This window comes from Euphorbia lathyris, chromosome 2, assembly GCF_963576675.1.
Source record: "Euphorbia lathyris chromosome 2, ddEupLath1.1, whole genome shotgun sequence".
In the NCBI taxonomy this organism is placed as follows: domain Eukaryota; kingdom Viridiplantae; phylum Streptophyta; class Magnoliopsida; order Malpighiales; family Euphorbiaceae; genus Euphorbia; species Euphorbia lathyris.
In genome coordinates this window covers 53,814,634-53,830,134 of record NC_088911.1, presented here as the reverse complement: position 1 = coordinate 53,830,134, position 15,501 = coordinate 53,814,634, and the positions used below count along the sequence as shown (strand labels likewise).

General features: G+C 36.5%; 1 protein-coding gene across 1 annotated transcript; it reads left to right on the top strand.

Moving 5' to 3' along the window:
- Positions 1 to 1,208: 1,208 nt before the first annotated feature.
- Positions 1,209 to 8,193, top strand: LOC136218234 (ETO1-like protein 1). Its single transcript, XM_066005020.1, has 5 exons — positions 1,209 to 2,225; positions 2,335 to 4,044; positions 4,432 to 4,723; positions 6,862 to 7,171; positions 7,763 to 8,193. The coding sequence occupies exons 1-5, from the start codon at positions 2,089 to 2,091 to the stop codon at positions 7,981 to 7,983; spliced, it is 2,670 nt and encodes an 889-aa protein (XP_065861092.1). The 5' UTR covers positions 1,209 to 2,088; the 3' UTR covers positions 7,984 to 8,193.
- Positions 8,194 to 15,501: the final 7,308 nt, after the last annotated feature.

Genomic DNA, 15,501 nt, shown 5'->3' with positions numbered 1-15,501 from the left:
CCTGGACAGACTCCTGCTCTACCTAGGGATGGCAACGGTAGGGTATCCATAGGTAGTGTCAATCTCAAACTCTTACCCGTTTATTTTTTAATTATTCGTATCCGTGTCATTATCCTAACGGGTATACTTTTTGTATCATATACTTGTCACATTGAATTCGCGAGTTACCTTACCCGTTAAGAATCAATACATAAAATAAAAAATATTACAAATTTAACAAAATATAAATTTAATAAATCATTCATAAATCATCCATTTAAAAATTGAACCTTAATCAATAAGAATAAAGTAGTTTAATGGTATCACTCAATGTTTGAATCTCACATCTTATATCTAACAAATAATAATATTTTTTAATATATAAAAGAATTATGACAAGTAACAGGTACTTTGAGAGGTATTCATATATCTGTCACGTATAATGGTTTTAATTACATACATGGTTCATATCCTTTTATACAAGGTACGAACAGCCATATTAAAATCGGATAATATCGGTTACAATACCTGCAGCTTCTAGCTCTATCCTAAGAAAAAGACCCTGATTATTGATAAGAGAGTGACTAAAAACATCTCAATTGACTTATTGGAAAAAAGAGAAAATATGTAATTTTATTGAATCGGTGATTTCCAACTATTCTAATTATCTCACATTTTGTATAATTAAATATTTTTACTAAAAATATAGTCTTCTTTCAATTCTTAATTTATTATATATTTTGATAAAAAAAATTAATTAATTGAAATAAGTTGTATATTTTAGAAAACGGAAGTAATAAAATCTACAAAAAAAAATCATATTATATGAATTCAGATACGATGTGTTTGTTTCTTTTTTCTTTTTTTCAGTTGGTTTTAGTATGTAAGAGTGAACAAAGTCAATCATTATCAGCTGATGTGGGAAATTAAATAAATAAATGAATTATCTTTTCCGATAGTTGAGTAAATAATAGATAGATGGAGATTCAATCAAGTGTATAAAATTAGATCTAAGCTTACCATTATTCATTGTCTTAATGAATTCAAATGGGTCCCACTTTTATTGAGACAATTATTGAAAATGAAGAATTGAAGTCCACACAATTTAATGACAGATCACCTCTTAATCACTTCTCAGTAAACGACGTAGTTTTTTTGCTTTCACAAATAAAATACTCAAAATAATCTAATTGCTGGAATTAATTATTAATTTTCTACTTCCAACAAACACACACAGCCTTTGAAAATCTTTATTATTCTTCTTCTCTCTCCAACGGGAGGAAAGTGGAGAGAGATAAACAGAAAAAGTAAAGAAAAAAGAAAGAAACTTTCCCTTTTCCCAAACAAAAGGAAGTTAATAAAAGTTGGAATTCAGAATTTTCCCTTTGGATTCCTTCATTCATTCACTTTGATTTCTTCTAGTAATCTGTGTTTGTTTTCCATCTTCAAATTCAAACTCACTACTGTGTCTCATTCTATCTGTTTTTCTCTTCCTTTGGTATTTGTTAGGGCATTGGGTGGGGTATAATGTGGGTGTGCTTACCTTTTTGGTAGAGATCTTATGTTAGCTTTGATGGTTGTTTGGCCTTTTCTGGTTTCATTTTATTGAGGAAGGGAGCTGCTTCTATTACTATTTATTTGTTGTATGTATATTACAGAATAGGAGTTTCTGCTTATTCATTTCTGTAAATTAGGAACTACACTAGTAGATAGCTGTAAAGCTCGCCCTGATTTCCATTTTTAAAAAGCACCTTTATCTCTGTGAATGAGGGTTAAGCTTGTGCTTTTTCCATATCCTTTCTCGGTCAAATTTTGATTTGTGTCAAAATTACTTGACTGATGTTGTAACTTTCTCAGTTTTTAGTTTTTATGTTGTGTAGAGTTTTTGTTGCTTTGTAGACTTCGGAATATCTCTAGGCTGAGGATCGTGATTCTGTTCACAATAAACAATTTTCTTTTTCTTAGCGGAGAAAAGGAAGCCTTTTTTTACTCCTAATTTATTGTGTTTGAATTCTGGGGAAGGACAAAGGAAAGAGCGAGAAAGAAAGTGAAGGAAAAACATATCTGGCTACTGTGGAGATCTGGGACTTGTTTAATCTTTTATGTCCCATGAGGACTTTCTTCCCCTCTGAATCATGTAAAGAATCACAACTCAATGCTTTAAATCCACAGTCTTGGCTTCAGGTTGAAAGAGGGAAACTTCCCAAAACCTCTTCATGCTCTTCTTCTTCTTCTTCATCATCTATGTAAGTTTTGTTGGTTTTCATCTCTTATGATTTCAATACCTGAAGTTTGTTTTATTTTTTCTTTTCAAAATGTATTGATTTCCCCCCCACTTTTTGTTACTGTTTGTAGAGAATCACTTATCAAGGTCCCTGAACCTGCAGTTCTACCATTCTTTAAACCTGTTGACTATGTAGAAGTTTTAGCCCAGCTTCATGAAGAACTTGAATCATGTACTCCTCAAGAGAGGTCAAATCTCTATTTGTTGCAATTCCAGGTCTTTAGAGGCCTAGGAGAAGTAAAATTGATGAGGAGGAGCCTCTGCTTAGCGTGGCAGAAGTCTAGCACTGTGCACGAGAAGCTTGTATTTGGGGCGTGGTTAAGGTATGAAAAGCAAGGAGACGAGCTTATTGCTGATTTGCTTGCCACCTGTGGAAAGTGTGCGCAAGAGTTTGGACCCATAGATATCATCTCCCAGCTGCGCACTGATTTAAAATCGTCAGATGAGATTGTTTTGCTTAATGATGACTGCAACTTGAGAAATGTTGTTTTTAGAATTGGAGATGAAAAGATAGTTTGTGATAGAGAGAAAATTGCAGGTCTTTCTGCTCCATTCAATGCTATGCTTAATGGGTGTTTCTCGGAATCTCTATGTGAAAGCATCGATTTCTCTGAAAATGAAATATCCCCATTGGGTTTCAAGGCAATAAGTGAGTTCAGTGTCACTGGCAGTCTGAGCGAAGTCTCACCTGATGTTTTGTTAGAGATATTGATCTTTGCAAATAAATTCTGTTGTGAAAAGCTAAAAGATGCATGTGACAGAGAACTAGCTTCTTTGGTTTCCTCAAGAGAAGATGCCCTAGAATTCATGGAATATGCTTTACAAGAGAATTCACCTGTTCTTGCTGCATCATGTTTGCAAGTTTTCTTACATGAGCTGCCGGAATGTCTAAATGATGATCGGGTGGTGGAAATATTTAGCAATGCTGATAAACAAGAGAGAATGATTGTGGCTGGGACAGCTTCATTTTCACTGTATTGTTTATTAAGTGAAGTTTCAATGAACCTTGATCCTCGTTCGAATAGAACAGTTTGTTTCCTGGAACAATTAGTGGAGTCAGCAGAAACTAACCGGCAGAAACTATTGGCATTTCATCAGTTGGGATGTGTGAGGCTCTTGAGGAAGGAATACGATGAAGCTGAATGGCTTTTTGAGGCAGCTTTGAATGCTGGCCACATGTATTCTGTATCAGGTTTGGCTAGATTAGGTTACATTAGGGGTAATAGGCTTTGGGCATATGACAAGCTCAGCTCTGTGATTTCATCTGTTACCCCTTTGGGATGGATGTATCAGGAGAGGTCTTTATATTGCGAAGGTGATAAGAAGATTGAGGACCTTGAAAAAGCAACTGAGCTGGATCCCACTCTTACTTATCCGTACATGTATCGTTCTGCCTCATTGATGAGGAAACAGAATGTGCAAGCTGCACTTGCAGAAATCAATAGAGTTCTTGGATTTAAACTTGCATTGGAATGCTTGGAGCTCCGATTTTGTTTTTATCTGGCTCTTGAGGATTACCAAGCAGCTCTTTGTGATGTCCAGGCCATTCTTACACTCTCACCAGAATATAGGATGTTTGAGGGGCGGGTAGCAGCTTTCCAACTCCGTACCCTTGTGCGTGAGCATGTTGAGAATTGGACAACAGCAGATTGTTGGATGCAACTGTATGAGAGGTGGTCTTCAGTTGATGATATAGGCTCCCTCTCTGTCATATACCAAATGCTTGAATCTGATGCGCCCAAGGGTGTTCTATATTTCAGACAGTCTCTGCTTCTTCTTAGGTCTATTCTTGTATTCTAATCTTCTTTTTACTAGTCTTTTGTCATAATGTCCAAGTTTTAATGGGTTTTATTCATTATTAAGCATATACAGCCCAACATCAGGGCACATACTGCCTTTTAATGAAGGTTTTTGGTGTTCGTGGTGAAATTTTTATATCATGGCAGCATGGGATATTTTCTGTATTGTCAGTAAAGTAAAAACCAGAGCATGTGCATGATTTGAACTCCATTGAAGCTCATTCTTGAATGGTCTTGTCAAATGGAAATTCTCTGATCCCCTATGTAATTAGCAGAAATCTTCTTTTTCATTTAACTTATTGTTGTAGAATGTTTACTGCTTGACGATGTTCAATAAGATCGGTAATAAGCTCATGCTGTACATCCCAGGTTGAATTGTCCTGAGGCAGCCATGCAAAGCTTACAATTAGCCCGTCAACATGCATCAAGTGAACATGAGCGTCTGGTTTATGAAGGATGGATATTGTATGACACTGGTCATTGTGAAGAAGGGCTTCGGAAAGCAGAAGAGTCTATTAAGATTAGTAGGTCTTTTGAGGCCTTTTTCCTTAAAGCCTATGCACTGGCTGATTCCAGCCAGGACCCATCATGTTCTTCAACTGTTGTATCACTGCTTGAAGATGCTTTGAAATGCCCTTCAGACAGACTACGGAAAGGCCAGGTAATGTCCTACATTTTAACAACATATTCCTTCTCCTGATTGCTAGCTTTGATTTATATGATTAGGTGTCTATCTAGTCATGAGTGTGCCTTGTCTTCAAAAAGAATATGCAATGAGCATAATAGAATCTAACTTTTTCATAGTAGTAGAACGTATTTGTGTTGAGTGGAGCTATTTATGCTACTACTACATTTGATGTGAAAAAATAATGCAGCAGTTCATGCTGAATATAGAGTAATAGCTGCGGTGCTTCAGCTTATTGATTAAGGACTTGCAGAATAAAATGTTAGAAAGCTAGCTTGGCAAAATCTGGGGCATCATTTTTTAGTTGTTAAGATTATTTTCTCTGGTGGCTGCAAAGTGAGATACCTTTGTCTAAAGTTTCTACTTAAAATACACCATTATGTGGAAAACTGGATAAAAAAGTATGAGTTGCAATTTTGTAGAATGAACTATTCTGCACCTTTTGTAAATTACTGGGGGAATTTCACTTATTGCCCTTTAACTAATCACTAATTAACTTAATTGCGTTTCTACCTTTTTTTTTTGGTGAAAATAACATTGTTTTCCTTTGTGGCGATTTTTTTCGTGAAAATTCAGCTAGATCTTGATGTAGCATTCTCAGTGTATTATTATTTTATGATCTTTTAAACGATACATATATATCAAGAAATTCTCTCATTTTTCTCCTTCAACTCCCTATTTTCTACTTTTAGAACAATTCTCTCCTCTTCAATTTTTTTCTCTCTCTCTCTGTATATATGAAATCACAAAGCTCGAATTTTAGTCTTTTTACTTGCATTTCCTGAATTATTCCCTTCAACCCTGTAACAATGAAGGCCAAATCCAAAATTGGCAATGAAATCAAAACCATAAGTACCTTGAAGAAATCCAAATGACTCTATTTCTCAAGCAAGCCAAATGGCTTATCATGTCTCAACTATGTTGCACGGAAACTCCTCTTTAGTAGTGTTTCTGCGTTTTATGTCCATTTCCATTTCCATTTCCGTGTCTCTTTCTCCGTAGCCGTATTTTATTAGAAATAACGTTTCCCAGTTTCCATTCCTGTTTTTGTGCAACATAGTGTCTCAAGCAAGCAATGAAATTAGCATGCTTGTTGTTGTCATTTCTGTTGGAGACAACTTAGGTTAACTTTCTCTTGCTTTGTGCATTATTTTGAAAGGCTAATAGAAGTGTTTCTTCCATTTCAGCCTAGCCAAGACAATCAACAACAATGTGATATGTTTTTTTTTCCTAATACCATACCTTGTGTGCATTAAACTTAGGAAATGAAGCATATGGTGAAATCTTTTCACAACTGAATATTCTGGAAAGATAGATTTTGTAGACATCTTTTGTTGATTTAGAGAAAGATAAAGGTCAAAGAAGACAGAATATTGACTGATAGAAGAAAGGAGATACTGTACAAATATAACATCAGTGACGTTTTTTATTTTTTATCCGAAAACATGACAATGACTTGCGTGTAGAATTAATGGTTTTTGTTTATGAACTGAAATGTAAGAATAATTAAACTACAGAAATTGCTGTTCTTAATTTTGTCATGTCATTGCAATTGCTTTGCTTGTTTTTAGATGAGCCTCTTGGTTTTGGTTTTAAAAATGGGAGCTATTCGTAAACTTGATTGTGTTTACACTGGAGTTGCACCAAGAGGTTAAATTGAAGAAAGGCACTTAATGATTGGGAAAATGCTTTAATTTGTTCGTTAGGAATTGTTATGTGATTAAAGATTTCCATTACTACTAAGAACTTCAACACTGAGGGACCATTTATAAGGTAAAATAACATAAAATGAATGAAGTAGATTGCTTTTGCTTCCTGGTACGTTGAGGGAGAATATTCAATTATCAAAAAAGTACTTAGCAATTCTGTAGCATGAACTGCTGAGAAAAGATCATCCCTCTGCTATGTGGCAAGGGCTCCTTAAAATTTGTTTTGACAGCAACTAACTTAAGTAAATTTATCAGTTTGGTACCTGAATACTTTTCATGTTATCTATTTTCATACGATGGTGATACGGTTTATTTGAAGTGAATTGATGAATCAATTATCAATGCCACTGCATTAAGTATGTGGTGATGTGCTAAGCACATTTTACTGGAAATTTTGTTTGGCAGGCACTTAACAATCTTGGAAGTGTGTATGTAGACTGTGGGAAATATGAGTTGGCAGCTGATTGCTACATAAATGCACTTAAAATAAGGCATACAAGAGCACATCAAGGGCTTGCTCGAGTCCATTTTCTCAGAAATGATAAGGCTGCTGCATATGAGGAAATGACAAAGTTGATTGAGAAGGCAAAGAACAATGCATCTGCTTATGAGAAGAGGTCAGAATACTGTGATCGTGAAGTCACAAAAGCAGATCTGGAGATGGTGACAAAATTAGACCCACTTCGAGTGTACCCTTACAGATATCGAGCTGCAGGTTAGATCCATGCCTTACTGCACTGCTACTAAATACTTTTCAATTAGTATGCACTCCGGTATCAGTTTTTTAGCCTGGCCTTTGTCTCCATAAATTAGTGTGATGGATGCTACAACTGCACAAATGGTGAATGCATCATATGAGATTGAGATAAATATATAATAGGCAAACGCTAAAATTTGGCTCCTCTCCTGTATACTTGATACAAGGTCACTTCGGTTCATGCACTTCGATTTTGGCACATTTGGCCCCAGTGTTCAATTTCTTGAAAAATGTGCCCCTTGATAGATACTATATTGCACGGGTCGCCACGTGGTCAAACTATTTTTCCAATTGTTATATGACTGAGTAAGCAACCATCAATTCAGGGTCACATTTTCTATCAAGGGCCAAATTTTGCAAAAAGAAGTTGCAAGAGGAGCCAAGTGGGCCAAAATTAAAGTACAAGTATCAAAATGACGAATTGTGGCGAGTCCAAGTGCCAAAATTTTCGCTTTTTTGTTCCATATATGATGTATTTTGTTTAAATGTAGATAGGAATTAGTTCCTCGTATTCGTAAATCGAAATGATATGTGTTTATGGTGAGGCAGTGTTGATGGACAGTCACAAGGAGAAGGAAGCGATAGCAGAACTATCAAGAGCAATAACATTCAAAGCAGACGTTCATCTTCTTCACCTGAGAGCAGCTTTTTATGAGCACAATGGTGACGTCTTGGCTGCATTACGGGACTGTCGAGCGGCACTTTCCGTTGATCCAAACCACCAAGAAATGTTGGAACTTCACAACCGTGTAAACAGCCATGAGCCCTGAATCTACAACCATCACACACTGTATACTATGCGTTTCACCCTCTTTGGTAATTTATGATTTCCATTATTTGTCATTTTTATTAAGTTAATGTGAAAGCATCAATCTTTTGCCCGCCCGTGTTGTGTTATGTTGTGTTGTGAGTAGCAAGTAAAAGAAACACAGTGTGTGAAAGAAAGAAAGAATACCAAACAAATTTCTTCAGCATGTCCATGTTGAACACGTGATACTTCTCACAGCTAATTATTGCGAGAAAACAAAGTCATTTTACTAGATATTATATTGGGCTAATTACTAATCTAGTCCATTTGAAACACTTCCCTTCCATTTTACAGATATAGACATTTGCATCCACTTTGGATAAGAATACCCTTACTTCAATCCGCTCCTCTCTTCGTTTCATCTTCTCTCTTTCATTCCCTTCTCCATTTTCAAGTATGCAACTGGTTAGTTGATTGAATGCCTTCTCGATTTCCTTCATTAAGGAAATCTTGTTGCATTGGCAACAACATTTGTGATTATCGCGAATGCTACAATTGTATGCGATATATCAACAGAAATTGAGGAAATCGGAAATGATGTGTTCAACGAGAGAGCATTCAACTAACCAGCTACGTACTTGAATAATGTGTATGTAAAATAAAGAAAGAAGACTTACATGAACTTGAATAGTGTATCAAATATGAAAGTGTCTAATTTGATAAAATGTAAGGAAAGTGTATCAAATATGTTAGAACTATTTAAACTAACCAACTAACGGTATTTTTGTCCGAAATGGATAAAAGTGTCTAATTTAGTAAAATATAAAGAAATGTAGCAAATATGTTAGAACCATTTAAATGTGCTAGATATATATTTCATTTCAATAGGGATGTAAATAATTAAATTAATATATTTACAATCACCTACCTAACCGATCAAGGTCATATCAACTTTATTCCTTTATTATTTCTTCATTTGCAAGATATTGTATTCATGATTGGAAATTTAAAAGTGTTTGCCACTCTTCTCAAAACATGAATGATAATCGGACCGACAAAAAAACATTACCAAAAACTACTGAAAGACGATCATCTTTGTACGTCATTGTGGTATTCATAGTGAAGTTGTAGACTTCCTTCCTTGTAGGAGGGGCTTCGACTTCTTTTATTTTTCTAGTCTTTGTATGATTAATCTGTTTGAAGTTAGTTCAGACACTTCTTAAATGCCCATTTCTCTCAATTAAATTTAATGTACATGTTAGAATTTCAACTCAAGATTTCTACTCATTTTACATCTTTTTTATATGTTATTACATGCATATACAAATAACTAGTTGCCGTTTATACAAGTATATTAGCATTTAGGGATTTATTTTTCGAATTGTCATTCTTTTGATTTTTTTATGTTTTGTACTTCTAACAAAAGTTGTAAAAAATGTTAAGCGATAGTCAAACGGACATAGTCCTCGACAAATAATTAGGAATTCATCAAATTTGTGTTTTTTATTTTCTTATTTATTAATAAACAAAATATTATACAAATACAATTAAAATATATATTAAACTATCTAAAAATAATATCTTTGAAAATGAACAAACAACACTATTTTAAAAATAATATCATTGAAAAAACTCAAAACAAGTAAAAATTAATATTCGTAGATAATATAATTTAATAAAAACTATGAAATAATATCTAAGTCTTAAACTATATTACAGAAACAAGTAAAAAACGTAAGTAAATAAAAATAAATAATTGATACAATTCACCCACAACTATGCAATAATATTTATATTTAAAATTAAATTATAATAAAATAAAAAATAATAATAAAATATTTTTTGCTCCAATTAGTGCCAAGACACCAGCCAGGCGGCTAAAAAACACACAAAGAGCCAAATAAATGCATAGAAAACCTAATAAAAAAAATCAAAACGGATTTTCGATTTTAAGGACCTAAGGAGTCCATTTTCTAGAACACTATTTTTAACTATATTTTAATAAAAATTTAGTATGTGTATTAAATAAAATCATGTTTAATTTTAAGAATTAGTTTAGTTACTTGTAACAATTAAAATAAAGGGTAAATAATTTATGGGTATTGCTATATACCGCTCCTAAATTCCGGTTCACCGCACCCTTTTGACCATATTGCCCTTCTCATTTTTTTTTCCCAAAACCTTAAAAACTCTCTCTACTTTTCTCTCCCGAGCACAAATCCCGGATTTTATAAAAATGGATCAAAGCATTCCCGAAGATAATAAGTTCGAACACGAGGTAATATTACGATTATTAAAAACGTTATTTAGGTATTTACGAAATTTTTTTTTTTTTGGTTTTTGCCTGGGCGGGTGGCGCATACCACCCGTTCCCTAGGCCGAACGGATGAACTACCCGTTCGGCCTACGGAACGGGTGGTATGCGCCACCCGCTCCACCCATGGAACGGGTGGTACGCGCTGCCCGTTCCACCTACGGAACGGGCAGCCTGCCCGTTCAGGCAAAATTGGGCAGAAATTGCCCCGAACTATTTTTGCACGGGAGAAATAGCCCCGAAGTATTTTTTTTAATTTTAATGTCAATTTTTCGTATATTCAGGTACCGATAGAAGATTGGAACCCCGATAACATTGATTATAGTTCGCGTTTCATAACGGATACCGTTTTCCCCTCAAGTCAAGATGCTATTGATTGGGCAAAAAAGATAGCTATTCAGAATGGGTTTGAGATTGTAATATCTTTGCACAAACATGGGGGAAAACAGAAGCTGTTGCGATGTTCACGGGGTGAACGATATAGAGGTGTTGTGAAAATTGATGAAGATCCTGCAATTAGAAAAAGTAAAACTAAAGCGTGCCGTTGTAAATTTTAGATTAAAGCCTATCAACATGCAGACCTTTCTGGATGGGGGATACAGGCTAAGGCTGGGTTAACTGGAATGCATAACCATACAATGCGTATGTATCCAGAGGGAAATCGGCAAATGAGCGGACTTAGTATCGCATTTAAACAAATTGTGCGTGATATGACTTCAGCTCAAGCAAAGCCTTGTGCTATTTTAACAGCAGTTAAAGAAAAACACCCAGAGGACAACTCAGTAATTAAACACATATATAATTACAGGGACAAAATGAGGAGGGACGGGTTTGAAGGTAGAGACCTGGCTAGTCAATTCTACCATATTGCTGTGGAGAACAAATATGTCAATTACACACAGGCTGATTCAGGTGTGATAACGCATGTGTTCATGGCACATCCAGAGTCAGTTGATATGTTCAGGACTTACCACTGGTACATCAGCATTGATTCAACGTACAAAACAAACAAGTACAAAATGTCGTTTGTTGAGATTGTGGGGATGACGCCATGCAATAATAACTTCAAGATAGCGTATGCTATTGTTAAAGACGAGACCGAAGGGAGCTATCGTTGGATTGTGCAAAGGCTGAAGATTTTGATTGGGGATGATCTTAACCCGACCGTTGTTGTTAGTGACAGGGAGCTTGGGTTATTAAAGTCGATCCAAGAAGTTTTTCCACAAGCAGCGCACTTGCTATGCACTTGGCATATAAATAAGGATGTGGAAGATCGTGTGTATAGAATTTTGGGAGATAAAGGCCTTGCCTCTAAATTCAAGAATGGCAGATGGAGAACAATATTACAATCATTAACCATTGAGGAGTACGAGACCAATCTTATGATGATGAAGGATAAGATGAGCAGGTACAAAAATATTATCTCGTATGTTGAGGAAACGTGGTTGGTGCATAAGGAGAAGTTTGTTGTTGCTTGGACAAAGGAGTTCCTACATTTTGGCAACACAACTACTTGTCGAGTGGAGAGCGAACATGCTAGTCTAAAGCAATGGCTCAATACAGCAACTGGCTCCCTTGACACGGTATGGCAGAAGGTTCACAAGCAGATTGAATCACAAGCAACCAATATAAGGTATTTGCAATTTCTTCTACTGCAATTTAGGAATTTGCATTTATGGTTGTATCATTTCACTAACTAATAATAATTTTGTCTTCGTATCAGGTACATGCTTGAGCAGTCCCGGCTTCGTCAAGCAGTCACTTTCGCCGGACGCCCATTAAGCCAACTTGTATTCAAAGTCTCTCACTACTGTCTGCAGTTGCTGAATGAAGAGTTAGAGCGCATGAGAGGGTTGAGCCATGAAGTGTACGTGCGTTGCGGTTGTGTATTGAGAACATCGCATCAGATACCATGTGCATGTGAGCTGAAACGAGCTTGTGATCTGGAACAAATGATCAGTACTGAGAGTGTTCACGTGTTTTGGAGAACACTTTTAATCAATCATGGTCACACTGATGAAAATGACGGGCGTAATGATCTGAACGAGGATCAGCGATATTTTCAGTCCTTAGTGGACCAGGTCTCTAAAGGCGACCCATCCTTAATGCGTAATATTTCAATGTTTATCCATGATCAACTACACCCTGATCAAGCTCAGTACACCGAACCCGATGTCAAAATTCACGTGCGAGGGCGACCTAAGGTGAGCAAATCCACAAAACGTATACCGAGTTCTTGAGAATACAATGAAACTCATCGTGGACGGGCTCGTTCTACTAGTTCATCTAGGAGTCGTGGTAGAAGTGGTAGAATTAGCTCGTCATCCTCGGTACATAATGGTGCCTCATCAGGTAATGTTTATCTGATAAACCTAACTTTTTTTTATAAATGTTTTGCAATATAGAGTTCATTTACACTAATATACATGAATGCAGATGGAAAAACGTATTATGGTTCTGACTTCGTACATTCCGATAAAATAGTTGGCATAATTAAACCATATGTCGAATCATACTACGACGTTGTAGGTGATGGAAATTGTGGTTTCCGTACGGTAGCAACTTACATTTTTGGTAGCGAAGAAGCGTGGCAGACAGTTAGGCATCACATTCGAAATGAAGTACTTACTAACCGTTGTCTATATCAAAGAGTGTTTGTTGATACTGTTGATGCAGCTATTCGTAGGGTAAGTTGGGACGGTGCAGGTTGTACGCCGGATTATTGGATGCTCGTTTGGGATGACTTGTGGCCGGTTGCTACAATGTACAATGCTGCTGTCATGTTATTTGGCTTCTCGGGTGGGGACATATTAGCGTTGTGTGGTACTATCTTACCATTGTATGCCGCATCCACTGCTACAAGACCAGCACGTGAGATTTGTATAGCTCATTTAGGGAATCACTGCCATCACTACATACGATTAAATTTATCGCCTAACTTTACGGTGCCCCCTATAATACACTGGTGGTTTATGCACCGAGGTCAAAGCGTTGTAGGATGGGAGCGCTTCTATCAGGATAGGGTGGCACAGTGGACCAGATTGGCCAAACTTAGGGGATATTAGTATTTGATATTGTATGGTTCTGTAATGTAATCAGAGGGGAACTGTGATGAATTATATGTGGTTCTGTAATGTTACAGGTGAATTGTGATGAATTCTGTGTGGTTCTGTATGGTTCTGTAATGTTACAGGTCAATTCTGATGAATTTTGTGTGGTTTTGTAATGTTACAGGTCAATTCTGATTAATTCTGTGTTGTTCTATAATGTTACAGGTGAATTGTGATGAATTCTGTGTGGTTCTATATGGTTCTGTAATGTTACATGTGAATTGTGATGAATTCTATGTGGTTCTGTAATGTTACAGGTCAATTCTGATTAATTCTGTGTTGTTCTGTAATGTTACAGGTGAATTGTGATGAATTCTGTGTGGTTCTGTATGGTTCTGTAATGTTACAGGTCAATTGTGATGAATTCTGTGTGGTTCTGTAATGTTACAGGTGAATTGTGATGAATTCTGTGTGGTTCTGTATGGTTCTGTAATGTTACAGGTGAATTGTGATGAATTCTGTGTGGTTCTGTATGTTACAGGTGAATTGTGATGAATTCTATGTGGTTCTGTATGGTTCTGTAATGTTACAGGTCAATTCTGATGAATTTTGTGTGGTTCTGTAATGTTACAGGTCAATTCTGATTAATTCTGTGTTGTTCTGTAATGTTACAGGTGAATTGTGATGAATTCTGTGTGGTTCTGTAATATATTCCAACGGCTATATTCCAACGGCTATATTCAAACGGATATATTCCATCGGCTATATTTTCCATCTATAAAATTAAACAATTTTTCTACTTCAGTTATCCACATTTACTCTTTAAATTCATTTCAACGAAAACTCTCAACTAACAATGGCTTCATCTGATTTTACCAATGTGTTCCCTAATTTTCCTCCCGAGAAAAGCATAGTGTCAACTTTGAGTAAGTCTGATTGTACGGCGAAGATGCTTGATTACCAATACTATGCAATCCGTGTATATGGAGAGACATTTGTGAGTCCAGCAATGTTCCATCCTGAAACTCCATTTATGTTTTGCTTCAAGCTTCCGTCTGCTGGTGAGTTTCCAATATACTCACTACACATGCTATGGTTCTTATGTTATATGTATTACATGCCTTTTGAATTCGCTCTAGAGGAATGGTTGAACAGTTTGAATGAAGGAAATATTCCTAGTCATATTCAAACATTTCTGAAGTGGTTTATGCCTATTGATGACTGGAAAGCTATGTTCGCCAGACTACTGCGTGATAATCAGAGGGGAATTATCCCTAGAAAAAATTTCAATTCCATCATCTTTTTAAGATGGACAGAGTCTGAAATTTCTCATGAGGTTCATCGAACTTATCCTTACTCGATCGTGCAAAATTGGGATCGCTATAAATTAGAGGTTCGAGTACTACAGAGTATCAGCGCTTCAAAGAACGATTACCTTCCAGGACGAGCTTGGCCAAGAAATAGAGGAAATGCTCAATGGAACATTTTTCCTGTGGAATATGAGACGAATATTGCAGAGGAGAAAGAGATAAACCTTGCAATACAGTCAGGTGTACCAGCGACATCTTCACCAAACATTGACGAGTATGAAGAAGATATACCTGATCTGGTATGACACCTAAGGACGCCCCTATCCTGACCGACCCAGATAGCACATGCAACATGTCCCAGAAAGCTCGGGATCACAGCACCATCAAATGGACCCCCGGGTACGGGGTCCTTCACAACCCAGTCATCCTCTGTAGCACTCCTCGATCGCTTGCTGCTACCTGAAATTACAGTAAACAGTTTACATTAAATTTTTGGTATATTTTCCAATAATCACGATTAAAACAAATAAAAATAAGCAGATTTTTAAATTTATCTTACCAGAAGACGATCCTGCGGTAGAAGAAAATCGTTCGTCTCGACCCCTCGTCACGACGCCACGATGTATGGGGATAGTATCAGAACTAGGACGAGGCATAGAGTCATCTCCGTCCATCTCTATATCAGCCGCCTCATCATGTCCCTCAGCACGCTCCGCCTGTGCTGCATGTGCCCTCCGGGCGTCCGCCATGAACCGTTGCTGCTCCGTCCGCTTCCGCCGAGCAGATGCAGTAACAGGACGTGAAGACGTGTGTCTGGGGTCAGATCCCGCCTCATCCTGTAATATTATTTATTTATTATATTCAAT